The sequence below is a fragment of the Theropithecus gelada genome, chromosome 12, assembly GCF_003255815.1.
Source record: "Theropithecus gelada isolate Dixy chromosome 12, Tgel_1.0, whole genome shotgun sequence".
Classification (NCBI taxonomy): domain Eukaryota; kingdom Metazoa; phylum Chordata; class Mammalia; order Primates; family Cercopithecidae; genus Theropithecus; species Theropithecus gelada.
In genome coordinates this window covers 19,365,445-19,385,212 of record NC_037680.1, presented here as the reverse complement: position 1 = coordinate 19,385,212, position 19,768 = coordinate 19,365,445, and the positions used below count along the sequence as shown (strand labels likewise).

Here is a 19,768-nt window from a genome sequence, read left to right as displayed (position 1 = left end):
ATAAAATATATGAGCTATATTCATATAAATAGATACTAAAAAATGAAATATTTTGATATTGATTATACCAATAAGGATCCATGTCGTTTATTTTTATGACCTGCTCATAGGAGGATAGAGTTAAGATAAAATTTGCTTTTGACAAAATAATTGAAATCAGAGTAAAGTGTAGTATTAGGAATTTATTATTGAAAATAGAGAAAATTTTTGTAAGTTTTTATGCATCATAGATATCATTAAGACATTTATGCTGTTAACAGCTATATTTACACTTAATCTTTACTTGTATGAACACTTATTCTCTATAATATATACAAGATGTTTGGTATTTTTTTTACTCCTATAGGTCTGTTATTTAGTCTTTGAATGTTTACATCAAAGTGAGTCAAGCTTTCCGACCCAGTTGATTTAGAGGAATGGAACTAGAGGGTTTGTACATTTGAAACAACATTCCCAATTACTTTCTTCCACTCTTAAAGTTGGAGTTATGCTGAGGGGAAGCAGATCTTACTTTGGGAGTCTGAAAATATGCAAAAGCACAGCTAGCCTACTAGGTTAAGAGGTGAAAGTGCAATTTGGGATATGGTGGGCAACACATTTGAATTGAATATTTTAAGTATACGGGAAGAAGGCAGAAGCCGTCATTGTAGTTCTCTCTGCCACCACATCTGAAGACTTTGGCAGTAATTTCCGCCCCCCCCCCCCCGAAATAAAGCAAGAGGATGAAAGAGGCCTCTGTTGTGGAAGGAAATAAAATCAGAATCCTCTCTGCAATGGGAAATACCCTGACAGTAACAGGCAAATAGACGGAAAGATAATTCCTCCTCATTCATTCAAGGGTTTTCTGTCTTGGTAACTGTCCCCAAATCAGATGGTAGATTGCTCAAAATCAAGTTCAGCCAGGAATTTTTGGATAACTTTGTAACATTATGAAACTAATGACAAAACATATGTAGTGAAGGATCTCAAGTCATATATGTATGTGGAGCATAAAATACACAGTCACCTAACTGATATCTTGAAGAGTGAACATACGTTTAAACTGCCCATCTTTGCTTTACTTTCACTTCTCATTTAAATGAAGACTTTTATTTAAATCAATCTTTGCATCCTAGCTCCCTTAACATAGGTATTAATTATATTTAAGGAATGCTGAAAACTGGATATTTTTATATTTAAGGAATGCTGAAAACTGGATATTTGGTTCTACTTGACTTGTTCGGGCTGTGTTTTTTATTTGTGTAAATTTAGGGAATACAAATGCAGTTTTGTTACATGGATATATTGTGTAGTGGTGAAGTCTGGACTTTTAGTGTAACCATTAGCTGAATAGTGTACATTTTACCCATTAAGTAATTTCTTATCCTTTACCCTCCTCCCACCTTTCCAATTCTCCAATGTCTATTATTCCACAATATGTCCATGTGTACACATTATTTAGCTCCTATTTATAAGTAAGAACAGGTGGTAACAGACTTTCTGAGATGTTTTGCTCAAGATAATGGCCTTCAGTTTCATCCATGTTACTACAAAAAACAGGATTTTATTATTTTCTATGGCTATGTAGTATCCCATGGGGTGTGTGTGTGTGTGTATGCCACATTTTCTTTATCCAGTCATTCGTTGTTGAACACGTAGGTTGATTCCATATTTTTCCTGTTGTGAATATTGCTGTTATAAACATACATTACATATGCAGTATGTTTTTGATATAATCATATTTCTTACCGTTACGTGAATATACTCAGTAGTGGGATTGCTGTATCAAATGGCAGTTTTATTTTTAGCTATTTGAGAAACCTCCGTACTGTTTTCCATAGAGGTTGTACTAATTTACATTCCCACCAACAGTGTATAAGTGTTCCCTTGTCTCTATGTCCTTGCCATCTCTTATTGTTTGGCTTTTTACTAGCAGCCATTCTAACTGATGTAAGATGGTATTTCGTTGTGATTTTTACTTCTCTTGTGATTATTTTGAACTTTTTATATACTGTGGGTCATTTGTATGTTTTCTTTTGAAAAGTGTTCATGTTCTTTAACCACTTTTTAATAGGGTTATTTGTTTTTTTGTTGTTGTTGTTGTTACGGTTGAATTGTTCGAGTTCCTTTTGGATTCTGGATATTATAGCCCTTTGTCGGATGCATAATTTGCAAATAATTTCTCCCATTCCTTTGGTTGTCTGTTCAGTCTGTTGATTATTTTGCTGTGCAGAAATGTTTTAGTCTAATTAAGTTCCATTTATCTACTTTTGTTAATGATACATTTGCATTTGAAGTTTTAGTTATGAATTGTTTGCTTAGGCCAGTGTCCAGGAAAGCTTTTCCTAGGTTTTCTTCTAGCATTTTTTATAGTTTCAGCTCTTACATTTAAATTTTAAATTCATCTTGAGTTTGTTTTGGTATATGGTGAGAGTTAGAGCTCCAGGACCATTTATTGAATAGGGTGTCCTTTCCACATTGAATGTTTCTATTAACTTTGTCAAAGATCAGTTGGCCGTAAGCATGTAGCTTTATTCCTGGGATCTCTATTCTGTTCCATTGATCCATGCATCTATTTTTATACCAGAACCATGCTCTTTTGGTTACTATAGCCTTGTGGTACAATTTGAAGTCAGGTAATGTAATGCCTCCAGTTTCTTTTTGCTTATAATTACTTTGGCTATTCAGGCCCTTTTTCTGTTCCAGATGAATTTTAGGATAGTTTTTTCTAATTCTGGGAAAAGTGACGTTGGCATTTTGATAGAAATTGCGATGAATCTGTAGATTGTGTTAGATAGTATGATCATTTTCAGGTAAATAATTAATGATGTTAAAATTGAAAACACAAAGAACATAGTTTAACAAGTATGTAATATAGGAAATTATAACTCTAACAAGGCAAGTAGAAAAAACACAGAAAGCATAATAAGAAAGTGGCAAAGATAAGTCTCATACATGTATGCAGGAGTTTGGGGAGCAGGAAGCAGAGGAGGAGCCCAGTCAGACATGGAGGAAACCAGCATTTGCAAATCACTACCAGAAGACAATGTTCATGATGCAAACTTTGCAGCAAGTGATTTTGAAATTTTCAGCACGAGTTTAAAAAGTTGTCAATGTCCTTTGACTAAATATTATCACTTTTTGAAATGTGTCCCAAGGATTATGTAGTAATAAAAAAGAACAAATTTAGAAGTGAGAGCATTCAATTGTGTTATTTGTGGTATTACAAATTTGGAGATAGAAACTTAAATTCAAAAACAATAGGATATGCAACAGCTGTATAATATGAGCCTAGTAGGGAAATTATGTATACATAAAATGTCTGTATAAAGAAATAGATCCTTCTTTATACTTGCATATTTTCCAGATACCCCACAATTAACATGTATTCTTGTTATTATTGAAAATTAAAATAGCAACAATAATTATTATTGGAAACTATTATTAGAAATTAAAATATTGTCAGGATCATGATAATTATTTTTATTGGTTGCTTACTAAGTGCCAGACACTGTTCTCTCCCTTTGAATCTTCATAAAATACCTGTGAGATAATAAAAGTAAGATTCTGTCTAATTTTGCTGCTGGCTTCATACGTCAGAGTTAGTGATTCGTTTGGACCATATGGTGAGAGCAGTTCTAAACTATTCAGTCTTCCGGCTCTGTGGACTAATGTTAGAAGGCTTAAGTTAGTTTACTTATATTCACAGAAAAGACAAAAATGCTTCAATCTTATTTACACAATGCTGGCTGAAAATAAACCTTCCAGAAGTATAAATAAATCGTGACCTATAATTTGAAGCATATCAGAATATATTAAGAAGTACCTGGGAGGGAGCTAGATAAAGCCCACAATTCTTCCTTTTCTTTGTCAGGCTTTGCTGAATAGTTCTGTGTAATCTTTTTGATACTTAAGAAAACCTGACAGCCATAGTCAACTAGCTAAAATTATTTATAAATGGACACTCACTTTAAATCCAGGAAAGCGTTACATTAAGCAGAAAAGTAAAATGTCAAATCTCCTTATTGAAAAGACTAGCATTTTTATTTTCAAGCATTCAGAACTTCTATTCCATGAATCAAAGTCTGAAGTCAAGACAGATTCACAAAGGAGAGTAGTCTTGGGGACAAGAGGTCAGGAGATAGGCTTTTCTATCGCAGTCCTGTAACTAACTGGATGACACGGTGGTACTTTGTCTCAGTTTATGATGTCTATGCTATATAAAAGGACAGGAATGTGGCCACTGTCCAAATAGTAAAAATGTTTTGAGTATTATGTCGTATTTTGATAGTATTTTCATAGAAGGGCATTAAATATAAACATTTATAAGTATGCTCTGCAGTTTAAGTGTCACTTAAATACTGCTATTCCTTACATTCAATGTTTTTATCAGACCAACTGAACTAAAAAATCATATATATATATATATAAAAAACTAGTTAGGTATAAAACATCATACTCAAACACAAAAATTTGAAAGCACCAGACTGACTCAACCAGGACCAAGTTAAATAGGGGTAAGTGTCATAGTTCACATAGACAAATAAGTATGAATTAAAAATTGGCTTAAAAAGAGAGCAGATTAATAATGCTCAGTAGCATGTATCTACTGCACAGAAATAATAATCGGTCCCAATGTCACAGAAAGCTCAGAAGGAATTACTTTTGCTAGCATTCGTTTGTGGCAATCAGACATACTTGTTCGAGCCTTGTGTAGATAGGGGAAAATAAATTCTAATATATCTGTCCAATATTAAGCTGAGAGGACTTTTTGCATACTTCGTCATTAAATATTCATTAAATTATATCAATAAGTAGTATTTTTATAATTAGCTTAACAACAGTTTATCAAATAAATCTAGCTTTTAAAGACAGACACTCACCAGGATTACAGTAAGTTATTGAAAAATATCAACATAATATACCTCTACAATATTCAAATGAAAGTATATTGCTTTTGAGAAAATGGGTGTCAATAGTGATTGATATATTACTTGACAAAACGTATTCCAACAAATTTTACTCTACAATTATTAGCAAATAGGTAGTAATATCTATATTGAGCATAGTATACTATTTTGGAAATTGTATAAACATAGTTATATCTTTAATGTAGCAATTGCTATATTGTGAATGCTTATTTATAAGAATTCTGCTAAATTCCTTAGATATGTTAATTTTTATTACTGTATGATGTTTACATTGTGGCATTTTTTCCAAGTGATCTAGAGTGGTTAAGTATTAAGACCAGAATCTGAGAACCTTGATTATTCCAAATTAAGTGCTCTAATACATTACTTATTATCACTGAAAATCAGCACTATCTGCCCATATCAAAGAAATAGCGGACTATGACTATATTACTAAAGGTGACATATAGTTAAATAGGTCCATTTACTAGAGATACAATGCAACCAAATCATATAAATTTAATGCTCCTTTAATGGGAACTAATGATAAATCTTTACAATATCCATGCATATATTTATCCATATAATAGAAAATATTTTATTCTATTGTTATGTACTTCAACGTATATTATTTCAGCTGAGATATATGAATTGACTTATGGGCATCTTATGTCCAAAAGTATAAAAATAAGAAAAAATGAGCAATATAATTTTATATGAAGCTTCATAGCAAGGGCATATACTCAGTCAAGTTTAAATAATAGCCTAAGCATAGATAATTTGTTTAATAATAATAGTGGTAATAATGCCAATATTACTACTAATAGTAAAACTTCCAGTTACTGTGGACTGGCTATGTGGCAGGCATTGTGCCATGTGTTTTACCTGTACACAGTATGTTTTGCTATCACTGCTTACAGAACATGATGCAGAGAGGAAATCTAAGTTTTCTAAAGTTACACAATTTAAAAATCAAACATGATTTTATTCCCAGGTCTCCCCAATACCAAAAACAATTTATTTAACACTGCACCAAATTGATGTTTTTCCTTTAAATATTAGTGATGAAATATTATACAATCAGCCATTTTTACTGACAATTTTGCTATGTAAGGGACATGTCATATAAGTGAAATTTAAAGAACTCTATGAGATTCCAAGACATTTCCATTTTTCTTATGAGCAATACAATGTTTAAATAAAATATAGACCTTAATAATATTTATTATTGTTTATAGATGATTAGTGATTTAAATTACATCTTCACCATATTTGACATTAGCTATTGTCTGTTATCAAGTTAAATTGTAAGAGTTTATTATTATGGGCTAAGTGCAGTGACTCACGCCTGTAATCCCAGCACTTTGAGAGGCCGAGGCAGGAGGATCACAAGGTCAGGAGTTCGAGACCAGCCTGGCCAACATAGTGAAACCCCATCTCTACTAAAAATACAAAAAACTAACCAGGCATGGTGGCAGGTGCCTGTAATTCCAGCTACTAGGGAGGTTGAGGCAGGAGAATTGCTTGAACCCAGGAGGCAGAGGTTGCAGTGAGCCAAGACTGTGCCACTGCACTTCAGCCTGGGCAACAGAATGAGACTCCATCTCAAAAACAATAAATAGGCCGGGCGCGGTGGCTCACGCCTGTAATCCCAGCACTTTGGGAGGCCAAGGCAGGCAGATCACAAGATCAGGAGATCGAGACCATCCTGGCTAACACGGTGAAACCCCATCTCTACTAAAAATACAAAAAAATTAACCGGGCGTAGTGGTGGGCACCTGTAGTCCCAGCTACTTGGGAGGCTGAGGCAGGAGAATGGCGTGAACCCGGGAGGTGGAGCTTGCAGTGAGCCGAGATGACGCCACCGCACTCCAGCCTGGGCGACTGAGCAAGACTCCATCTCAATAAATAAATAAATAAATAAATAAATAAATAAATAAATAAAAAGTAAAAAAGAGTTTATTTTATGACTTTCCGGTATGACTACTTGCTGGAACATTTTAGAAGATATATACAAAGAATTTCAATCTACGAAGAAAAATAGTATAAATAAATAGAACTAATCTCCATTTATTTTATGCATATATATTTGTATCATCCAAAGAAAAAGAATCAACAAGACATACATATATATATGTGTATGTGTGCATCCATATACATATATATATATATGAAGGAGATTTATAATGGGAATTAGTACATTGCTTGTGGAGCCTAAGGAGTCCAATGGTATACTGCCTGCACACTCAAGGATCAGCAAAGGCAGTCGGGTGATTCAGTTCAAGTCTAAAAATCTGAGAACTAAGGGAGCCAATTGTGTAACTCTCAGTCTAAGGCCAATGACTTGAGCAACTAGGTGGGAAGGAGGAAGCAATTCTGGTGTAAGTCTTTGAGTCTGGATGCTCAAGAACCAGGAGTTCCGATGTCCTCAACCAGGAGAAGATGGATGTCCCAGCTCAAGAAAGAGAATTCACCTTTCCTCCACCTTTATTCTATTTGGGCCTTCAATGAAGTTGATGATGGCCACCCACACTGGTGAAGAAATATCTTTCTTACTTGGTCTACTGATTCCAATGCCAATATCATCCAAAACCACCTCGACAGACACACTCAGAAGTAATATTTTACTAGCTACTTTGGCATCCCTTCGCCCAGGCTAATTGACACATAAAATGAACCCTCATAGTAATCATCTAGCAAACCCTTTGTTAACTAACAAACAGAGTGCAGTTTCAATATGAATTAGACCTAACACTAAAACCAGCTATAGTCTAGTGAAAGTATATATGCCATTGAGGACAAAGTTTCCTCGTTTAGGAAGAAGAATGAGCCCAGAATCAGAAAATTGGGACAGAGGCATTTAGATAGATAAATATTTAAGCCATAAAATTGGGTAATATCACCAGAAAGAAGTTTGGAAGAACACTTTTTGAGAGACAGAAAGAGAAAACATAAAGACTATTATACAAAAAGGCAGTCAGAAAAAAAAAAAAAAAAAGATAAATCAATAAAGCTAGTGTTTCAGAAGTCACTGGAGAAAGATCTTCCAGGTAGAGATATTAGTTAACATTGGGTAATTAAAGAGAAAATTTGAAGAAGATAATGGTGGAGAAGTAATTAATGGATTCAGTAAGGAAGTGATTAGAGGTGAGTTTTGAAAGTATGTATGTGTATAAATATGTATAAATATATGTATGTATATATACACATACATATACATACATGTACACTATTGCATATATATTCATATATTAGTGTATACTAATGCATTTTGTTTTCTGTACTTTATATAAAGTACAGAATATATAAACTACAGAAAATATATATACATATGTTTATATATATAGGCAACACTACACATTGTTCTTAAACTTTCTCACACCAAATAATTAAAATCAGTCTATATGAGCAATACATTCATATTGAGGGTCCTGGCCTCTTTTCTGAGAGCACAAAGAAAGTAATATATTAAGATACTTTTTTATATTAAAAAAAAAAACACTGTACCTTCAGTGAAGGATTGGAATGTGATTTTTATAATTGAATATTTTACTTTGTCACATATTTGTCAGATTGGGAGCAGAGAGTATAATTGTCTTTTGAAGAAGCTCAAGGATGTACCAAAATTAAAATTTGTACAGATAGATGGACTTGGCAGATATTAGATTTGCTTTTTGGTTTGTTTGCTGTTACAGTATGTGTGTTCTTTCCTTTGGAAAGATATAATTGAGCATGTTTATAAGCTAAAGGGAGATGAAAGACTCATTCTTCAAAGTCTAAAAATGTTAGCGCCTGAGAGTAAAGTTGATGGAGAATTTCAGCTCTAGCCCATCACTACCATAAAAGTAAATTCAAATTTAACTTTATCTCAGATAAATAATAGAAATAAAATATAAAATTTAATAAAAGTTTCAGAATGATTCACTTAAATGGTTAAGTACTTTGATAGACATAACCACAGAATAAGTCCTACCTAAAAAAGGTGAGTCTCACTTAATAGAAATAATAATAATACCAATCATAATAATCAGATCTAAAATATAACTGTGTGCTTTCTATGTGACTGGTACAGTTAGAAATGCTTCGCATGTGTTACCTAATTTATTCTGCATGGTTCTCCCCAACAGCTGCAGGAGGTAGGTAGTATTATTATGTTGATTTTATAGACAGGGATACAAACATGTATTTCCCCATGGTCCCACAATTAGTACTTGACACCCGTAGGCTATGAATCTAGGCAGTCTGAAAACCTTACTCTTAGTGTCCGAGCTAAGGAAACTGTCAAAACTGGACTGATTTAGAGCCCGGAAACATGAAGTATGGAGCCTCCCCTTCTTTCCTCAGGTCAACTGATGCTCTTTCAGATTGCGCTACCCTTGTGGGCTGTCAACTCCCCAGCTCCCTGGATGTATCGCTGCTATAAATCTGTACCTTAATCGTTGTAACAGGACTGTTTCTTTTTCAAGTATCAAAATCAAATTCTGCTCCGTAAAAATCTTTATAAATGAATCCAATGCAACTTGTTAGGGTGCACCTAGAGAGATTCTTGAAAACAGCAAATAGGGCCCATTATACAATTTTGCAACAGATGGTTCCTTTCCCATCAGCAAACAAAAGATCAGCTGTATCACCAAACAGTTTCACTTAGATAATATTCCCCTGAATATGAAGATTTCTACTTGTCAAAAAGAAATCTGCTCTTCAAAGGAAGAGAAATAAGAACTTTTAAAAATAATTCAGCTGCACTCTGAATGATTTAAGGCATATGCTAGCTGTGGACAACCTGGTCACCCTGCTGTAGTTTCAAAACAGCTGTAAATAAGACAAAACCATGAAAGCTCATTGTCATTTCTCTGAGTGACTGGGATAGAAGAATTTTCAAGTACCTCAGCAGGTACCGTTTGTTTCTTTCACACTTGTCTCATTTTACTTCTTTTCCCAACCCTGATTTAAGCAAAAAAAGAGAGAAACATATGTAGGAAACAATGAATCCACAGTGATCACATCATATGTTTGTGTGACACCTTTTCAGATTGTTCTAATGTACTTTAATTGTTTTTGTACTTTGTACACTGTTTATTGCATTGTTTTGCTCATGGTAATTTTTATTTCTTTTTGCTTGTTCTGTATCTCTGTAAGGCATCTATGGACTGTAATTGAAGAATTACTTCTGTTGTTTTGGGCTCTTGGTTTTTTCATTACTCTTGTTCCAACAATTATTAACCTCTTCATTTTCTACCATTATTTTTTCTGTCGTCCAGTAGCTTTGTTTTTCACCTACTAATATGCCAATGAAGATATTTTGTTTCTATATCAACAACTAGAAAAATACATTGCCATTTTAAGGAAAATATCTACTAAAAGTTAGTGAACATTTTCTGGCAACAAAATAAATATGAGGTTACTCAGCTTTTAACGTGTATAAAATTTACCTTGCTTCTCAGGTCATTAATAGGCATTTTTCTGCCACCAAACTAATAACATTCATAAATGCTAAGTTTTAAAGTAAGATTACTCACCATAAAAAAAGTATATTACTTTGTTCATTTAGGGCATCAGTCTCTAGCATTTTTGAGCATGTAGAGTCCTTTCAAAGTAAAGTTGATAAGTTATGGAGCCTCAATTCACTCATTTTCTTAAAAATGTATATGAATTTTATTTGTAAGTATTGTATTCGCTGAGGAATGTTTCTCAGAAGGTTTAGACTTCTCCAATGTAGAATCTATAGCAATAGAGAACAATCATATCATTTTCATACCTGAAGTCTTAGTAAGATTTACACTCATGCATTTCTCTAATAAGTTTAATTACACTTCTGTGTCTATAAAGATGACAGAGAAATGGCATGAATATTCTCTAGGTCTATTCTCTTATCTACAGATAAGAGAGATGGCTTTCATATTCTCTAATGCTAGTCGACTGAGTGATATTGTCTGAGTCTTAGTTAACTGAAATCTATGAAAGTCTCTCTCTCTTATACTCTTTCATGTTATTTCTTTACATTTTTGCAAACTTTGAAACTTATTATTTTATCATTTAAATGATATCCATTCATTTTGTTCTGTTTTCTTTTTCCTTCTCCTCTCCTACAGAGCTAGTTCCATATTTCATTTTCTACTCAGTCTTTGACAGCCTGAGCAGTTAGAGAAACTTATATACAAGAGTTAAGTATGTTATGTTCAAAACACCATACAGGATTGTTCACCTTTCATCCGGATGTTAGTCCCCACTGAGTTAATAAAGGAAACTAGTCCAAGATGATCTGTCATGTTTGGTTTTACGTGCTGCTCAAGTTAAACTTCTAAGTCATCCTATTATTCACTAGACTGCAAGTACAGTCCATTCTCATGAATAACAATATCAAAATTAGACAAAATAAGATTTAGCACTTATGTACTAACCACAGCATGTGTATTTAAGTCAAATAAAAGTTAATGTTACTAAATCTAATTATTATAAATTACATGTCTACTTTAAACTTATTACAAGATTTATTTATAGCATGTGTAAGCTAATGTTTTATGTAGATTCAGTGGTGGTTGGTAGATGATGTTTAAACAATGTGAAATTATATTTTAGGTTCTAATGCAAATATAATCTGTATTACCACATATGAGGAGAACAAAAATAATTAGAAGGGTCAAATCGATATGAGAACAGAAGTAAAAATAAGAAGTATTTTAAGCAAACAATACATGCATGAAAGTATAATTAATTATTCATAAAATGATTATTTTACTGAATTGAACCTTGGCTATCTTCTAACCTAGATTTCCTTGAACATATGAAAAACTGAGACCCAAAGAAGTCTTGTTACTGCCTGTAGAGTAAATCGTGGACAGACCTTGACCAGAAACCTGGCTTCTCAACATTTTTTTTTTTTTTTGAGACGGAGTCTTGCTCTGTCGCCCAGGCTGGAGTGCAGTGGCCGGATCTCAGTTCACTGCAAGCTCCGCCTCCCGGGTTCACGCCATTCTCCTGCCTCAGCCTCCCGAGTAGCTGGGACTACAGGCGTCCGCCACATCGCCCGGCTAGTTTTTTTGTTATTTTTTAGTAGAGACGGGGTTTCACCATGTTAGCCAGGATGGTCTCGATCTCCTGACCTCGTGATCCACCCGTCTCGGCCTCCCAAAGTGCTGGGATTACAGGCTTGAGCCACCGCGCCCGGCCGCTTCTCAACTTTTATCCCATGAAAATTCCTTGAAAATAAACTGTTTCAGTCAAATAATTTGTTTTTTATTACTTACTGTTTCCAACAGGGAGACCCACCTGCAGCTGTGCACTAGGTTTCACTGGGCCAAACTGTGGTAAGACAGTCTGTGAGGATTTTTGTCAAAATGGAGGAACCTGCATTGTGACTGCTGGAAACCAGCCTTACTGCCACTGCCAGCCTGAATACACCGGAGACAGGTGTCAGTACTGTAAGTAAAAGCAGCACCCAGAAGCCAGCTGGGAAGCATGCTTTTATGTAAACATTAATCTTCTGATTTCCTGTATCCACTCCTTCCATTATCTTAATTTTAGCCATCCCCTATTTTTCAGGTTCAGTCTCTGTCACTCTAACAATTATTTATCCATTCTTCACCTTTCTCTTATTGTAAAGGTTTTATCTCTTTTCCTCCCTCAGCTTTGATTCCATGGTCCATTATTATAACCATTCCCTGTGTACACCCTCATCTCCCTTCCTCTCTCTTCCCCTCTTTTGCACTTCCTAGCAAACCATACCATAGTTAAATCCAGTTCTCCATCTCTCCTGAACTGACATCCCATAGATGAATGCAACTGAGGAAAAACACATAATTATATTGCTTGGTCTCATTTTAATTCTATCACTAATTTCAAATGGGCACTTACTAAGCCTTTCTATGCAGTTCCCTAATCCACTGACTCTCCCACTCCCCTAGATGTCTATGTCACACCTCCTCCTTCTCATGAAACCTCCAATGCTTTCTCCCCAACTTTACCCTCAGCCGAGAAACTTGCTTTATATTTCATTGATATGAATAGAAACCATCTAAAGAGAGCTGCCGCAAACTCACATTAGCACATCCCCCCAGCTTCTTTCTCCTATGCCCATGAATTTGTCTTTCTTCTTGTTACTAGGAACCCCAGACTACATCGAATCCTATGCTATCCATCTCATGTCCAGACCCCTTTGGCTACTCATGAACACATCTCCCACAACTGTCCCCTCTTTCTCCTGCTTTATGACTACTTTCCTGTCTGCCAAGTTCTTTCTGGAAAAACCTTCACTTGTGCCCCATGTCTTTCTTGTAATAACCTTATTTTTCTGCTCTCTCCCTCTCTCGCTTTTTTAACAGAAGACTTACTTGAAAATATAGTTGTTATCCACAATTATTCTATTTATATTTTTTCTTTGATCCCACCTCTGTCAAATTTTTGTCTTTACTGTTCTGCTGAAACATCTTTTATGAAAGTCAAGTTAATTGATTTTAGTTAATGTCTTCCATGTTGCCATATGTAATGATCAAATCTCAATTATTATTTTACATCTACTTTCAGCAGTTAATCATTTCATCCTTCTTAAAACATTGTCTACAAAGATTTTCATTCCTCTAGCCTGTGTTGTGTTATCTATATTATTTAAATCTTTCAGATATTTCACACATGCAACCAAAATTGAGACCTACTGCCTCCGCAATTTCACCCAATTGCATGTTTTTTTTTTTAAATATCATCCAAATATTAATGACTGTAAATTTACATATCCAGCTTAACCTATCTCCTGAATTACAGGTTTTTATATCTAATTGTCTGTTTGACAGCTTCCTATCATTCTAATGTAAACTGATTTGTTTTTACCCCAAGATTTTTCAACAAGTTGAGTTTCCCTTATCTGAAATGCTTGAGACCAGAAGTATTTTGGATTTCAGATTTTTTTGAATTTTAGAATATGTCCATCTGTATGAGGTATCTTGGGGATGGAGCAAAAGTCTAAATACAATATTCCTGTTTCATTTACACTTTATACACACTGCCTGAAGGTAATTATATATATTATTTTTACTAATCTTAGCTCTCATTACTGGAGGTCAGGTGTGAAATTTTCCACTGTGGCATCATGTTGGCACTCAGAAGTATCGGATATTGGAATATTTTCCATTTCAGACTTTCCAATTAGAGATGTTTAATCTGTACTATAGTCATTTCTAGCTCTTTAAAAGAAAATGTACTCACTGTCCAGACCAAAATAATTGAATTTTTTGATCCCCCTTTTTTTAATCTCCTGTTTTCACTCTCAATTTTACCTTTAAATATACTCAGCATCTGAATACTTCTCACCACTCCATTCTACCAATATCTCTTTCCTGGATTGTTACTAATGGATCTCCATGCTCCCTTTCTTTGCCCCTTAGTATCCATTCTCAAAAGGTCAGTCATAGTTCATTTTATTCACAATAAAATTGCTTTCTATCATACTCACATTTATTGAGATTTTTCTACACCCAAGGACACTTGTAATTAATTCCTTTTTTGCATTATTTTATTAATTTATTTAATCCTGTCAATAAACTAGATATTGTTTTTACTTTCACTACAGAAGAGGACACTAGAAAAAGATAAACAGACTTCTGAATATCACGTATTCAGCATTTGCTAGAGCCAAGATTCAAACCAGGCCATCTAGCTTTAGGGCTCAGGTCACAGGTCACACCCCCAAAAGTTACATTAAATATCATTGAACTTTCACAGAGAGTGGCCTAGGTCTTTGGTCATTTTAGGAACTACGTGGGACAGCACAGAGTCAAGCTACAATCATTGGCTTATTTGAGAATCAAGCGTAATACTTAGTATCTTGCCTCTGATGGTACAGAGGGGCCACTTCTGCAGAAGCAAGAAAACATTTACTTTTAAGTAGCTGATTTATTTTCCAAATGTTTATTCTTTCCGTATTAGGCTAGCCTTTCCTTGACATATGTAGATGCCCCTCCCCTGGCCAATGTTCCTTTTCACATTGCCTCACTTATTTCTTAAATGATGTGCACCACAGGCCAGAGTTTATATGAAAATACAATCTGGTGACATCCCTACATCCCTATAGTGTTTTATAACACTACCTTATCCTTTCTCACGCATTGCTCACATCTCTGCCACCCTCATTCCCCTCCTCTCAACACAGCAGAGTATCCCAACACAACTTCCACCCACGAACTCATGTGTGTTTGCTTTCTGTTCCACCATTGTCAGACCCCAAATGATTCCATGCCAATGAAGGACAACACTACTATCCCACTTAATGAAGACCCCTATTACTACCCATCCTAGGTCTGCAGGCTCTCTTTTATTCTAGTAAAACCACACCAATTGCCCTTCCCTATATAACCAGCTTCCCTGACTCTGCCCAACTTAAACACCATTTTCTTTTTGAAATTGTTCGAATTCTCAGTTTGAATCAACTTCTCCCTCCTCTTCTGACTCTGATCATTTTTACCTGTTGATTATGTACATTACCCTTACTTGTCTGGGATCTTTTTGAGACTACAACCAACAATGGCACTTGCCAAATGAACAAAGGAACAAAGAATCACACAAATAAATACATTAAAAAAATGATTTGAATAAATGTTAACAAAAGAACAATAAATTTAAAATCATTTTACATTAAATGTAAAATTACATTTAATCAGTGTTCCACGATCTTGTAGCTATATGTGGTTCAACTAGAGCTAATATTTTCTCCTCTGTCTTTTGGTTCCCAATTGGTAGAGCAGCATAGAACATGTCATTTCCCCCCCCTTGTTTTTATATTTCTTTAGTTGAAACAACAATATTCTTAATTCTTTTTAAACTAAGTTTAAAAACACCATGTGGCCATAGTTTGTAGAAGAGTTTGGATCCTTCCAAAGAATAAATTCAGTTAGCTTATGTTTTAATTGACAACTTAATAGAATCACAGTCTGAGGTAGCCTGATGCTTTATAAAGAGCTGCATTATAATTTTATTATCACTATTAGTAGTCAGAGCGCTTCCCACCTTTTACTGCAAAGCACTTATTAAAATTAACCAATTAATCCTTAGACAGAGGTTAAATAACTTGCTCAAGGTCCCGAAGTAGTAATATTATAGTCAGAATTGGACCCCAGGAGTTGTTGATCAAGATGTCAACAAACATTCTTGCAGTATGGTGATGCTGTTTTTTTGGCAGCATAATAAGTCTGTGGACAATGTCATTAAAATGACAAATTCAACAGCTGACAAAAGCGTAATAAATTTGGGATCTATTAGATGTAAGCCGACAAGGTTCAGCGGACCTGGTGTTCTGTCAAAATTGTATCTTGCATATACAAAACCTTCTGTCTATAAAAGAAGGAATGACAGAATGCTTCATTACAGTGCCTAATTAAAGGTCCATTAGTGGGAGGTAAAACATCAGTTCTTAGTTGTGCTGAGTAAAAACATTTCATAACTCTAATAGCAGTATAAAATCCTGAGGTCTGAAATGCAAATTAATTTTAACAGCAGCAGCCCAGGGAGGAGAGGCAAAGATAAATAATGGTAAAAGTAAAATTGAGTATCCTTCAAGTAAGTTGTTAAAGAACAAACATAGCTGCACTTCTTGCTATTCTAGAACAAGGATTACTAGTATAAATAAAAATAAACAAATGAGCATGACATTTTGGATTTAAATCTAGGTGTTAAATATGAGGTCAACCAATATCTGAAGTTATTTGTGATTAAATGATAATAACATTAGGTCAACGGGGCCAATTAAGACCGATTCAATCTGTGTCTAAGAACTAGGTAGTCAAATTAAGTTAAAACCTGCTTGTCCTCTCATTGATACTTTCAAAGCCCTCTAGTAACCTGCTTGGGGAACCGTTATAATTTCAATTAGAACTAGACTTATCAGAAGTATATCTGTATGCCTTACTCTCCCTGGTTCCAATAAGTACAGACATTAAGTAATGTCTCTATCTTAATGAGTGTCTCTACTTACAGAGTTAGAAGTACCCGACAGTAATCCAATGATATTATGTTTTGTAATCGATATTAGAACCACAGACTATCAAGTAACTTATAAAACAATTATGCACTATAGATATAAGCCTGTCATATTTGATGATACGACGGGATTATTTTTATCATTTGTCTTCTAGGGTAGCTTCATCCCATGAGTCAGTTCATCAGCGAATATGTTTTGATGTTTACAATGAGTCTGTCACTATGTTTGGCATTAAGAAAGGAAATGGTGACGTCAGAAACATTTTCTGTTCTCAATTATGTGTGTGTAATGTGTGATTCTGAAAAGGAAACAAGTCATTACAGGTCAATTTAATGAAACACAGAGGCTACTGGAACTCACAGAAAGACCACAGAGTTTAGCCTTTAAGAAAATTTCTTGAAGGAATTGGTGTCTAAGCTGAGATCAGAAGAAATCAAGAAATTAAGTAGATGAGACAGGGAAGCAGCAAGGGGGAGCAGCATACACAAAGGAACAGCATATACAAAGGGGAAGCAGCAAGGGGGAACAGTAGATGCAAAGGGGGAACAGCATGTGCAAAGGGAAAGCCTTTGGAAATTTATTTTTCCTGTTTCTATTAGATTTTTCTACAGGAGGGCTGGCAAGAGAAATCACACACAGTAAACATGTGTAATGTTTTAATCCCAGAGATGTTGCTATGACACATTGTTTTATCTAATATGTGAATATGTATCCTTTCAACAAATGCTCACAAAACCCTTTGAGATTAATATTATTCATCCAAATTTGCAAGTGCCAACAAAATGAGATTAAGCAGTTTTCCCTAATCTGCAATTTAGAGAGCACAGGAACCATGGTTTTTAGCTTTGTGGATCTGACTCTGAAAACTAGACATCTCCTGGTATAATATGTTTTTCTGCCATTCAATATCCTGCCCACCATGCTGCTACTTTCAGAGACTCACTAAGAGAACACTCAAAGCTCAAATGGCATACTGCCTCAACCTGGTCTTGCAAGTCTCTACACCATAGAAAAGAGGCACTAATAGGAACTTTAATCTTGAGTGGGTAAGCTTAAGTCAGGCCTAGCTAAGAGACCAAAGCATTTTAAAAAGGATCAGGAAAAGAGAATAGAATCTTTTCAGTGAGTTTCCTGTTAATAGGAAGGTCAGTTATTCAAACTGAGCCTAAAGCTTTGAGAATGAATTGTAATTTGGAAAGTGAAAGTACCCATAAGAACCAACTCCTTCCTCAGTATTAGAATATTTAAGATTCTTTAGAACATTCACACATAGACTAGCACAGCATTTTGGAGCCCCATCTACTGTCTCCCAGCTCTTTTCCTCTTAATGAGAAAGTAAGCGTTGTCTTCATTCAGATTCTTATCATCCCTTGTCTGGATTAATGCTACACATTACTTTATGTACCTTTTCTTCTAACCTTGAAAACCTGTTTATTGCCTCCAAAGTACATCTGCTATAATTGTTAATACCTCTTTTTCTTGACACATTAGGCCCTCAATGTCTGCTAAACCTCTTTAATTCCCCTACTTTGTCTTCTTAACTCTCCTTTTCCCTAGAATCTCAGCACTTCTCTTTACCATTTTTCACTTTATATTCATATCGTTCATGAATATCTACCCCACTAAAATATAAAACAGGCTACAATGTTTTGCATACCTCATCAATCTTGCAAGTAAACTCAGTGCCTGGAATTTAGGAGTTTGGATGCATGTGAGCAAAGCAGAAAGATCCTGTTTACAGCCTGCTAGGCCCAGTTATTTTTCTGTGCTCTAGCAAGATCCGTTTCCAAAGGCAGGATCGGAGTTCTGGGCCATGTTTTCTCAACAACTCATGAAGATCCCTAATAGTCCATGAGAAACTGAGTGCTTACATTCCAGTTTCAAAGTTGTTTTTTTTTTTTTTTAAGGTGTAAAAATAAAATTAGATTTAAATCAATCTGAAGAGAAGAGATACATTTATTTTCTAATGTGATCATGGTAGAGAATGTTGAGGTAAGGTTAAGATAATTAATTATTTTAGTTACTCTTTTACCCTAGATTATTTCGAAAAAATTGTCAGGGTTGTAAAAATTTGTTGAAGACCATTTTGACCCAATAGTAAAACTAGACTTTTCAGACAGATTTTTGTTTTAATATTATGCCTTCCTTAAATCAAGTAAAAATAATAAAAGGAAAATAATTTTAGGCATATGTGCTTATACATAAAAGGAAATTCATTAAAAACCAAGGTATAAGCAGATATTAAATCATATGAGTCGAAACTACAAATGCTGATTATTAAAATTAACTCATTCAACTGATATACATATTGATCAATATTAAATATTCATTGCTCCAGGCATTGGGGATCTATAAGTGTAAAAGTTCTTTGAAGACACTTGACTTTTATAACTTTGATGAATAGAAAACCAACTGACATGTCTTCTGAGAGTAAAAGTTAGATAAAGCGGACTTCGAGTTGTATAGTCAAAAATGATAAAAGATCAGAAATGGACTTTATTTCATACTGCTTAGAAGCATACCATTATTTTTCACATAATTGAAATTTCAGCAGCACGTTTATAAAATTAAACTATTGATAAACTTTTATCTCTACACCATGGAACTTGCACTTGAAATATTAGTAATTATATTTAATAATTTTGGTGAGCATTACTGAATAAAACATTTTAACAATGCTTAATTATTCTTATTGGCATCATAGCAGGACCTTTTTTCCATGCCAACTTCACCTGATATTGAGGCAACTCTAATCTCACAATGCTTCACCTTTACTCATTCCAAGGTGGTTTAATCTTCTACTTTTATGCCATGTTAGCATTATAGACATGTTTTGACCCTTCTTTTTACAATGTAAAGAATAGTCCATATACAAAGCAGTATAAAGACAATGAAAGGCATCTCAAAGTTACTT

General features: G+C 34.5%; 1 protein-coding gene across 1 annotated transcript in view; it reads left to right on the top strand.

Annotated features, from left to right (window-relative positions):
* LRP1B (LDL receptor related protein 1B) overlaps window positions 1-19,768 on the top strand; it is a 1,963,100-nt gene that overhangs the window by 1,878,811 nt on the left and 64,521 nt on the right. The window contains exon 84 of the mRNA XM_025404289.1: window positions 12,149-12,310. Within this exon, the coding sequence (XP_025260074.1) occupies window positions 12,149-12,310 (162 nt within the window). The remainder of the gene's footprint in view (window positions 1-12,148; window positions 12,311-19,768) is intronic.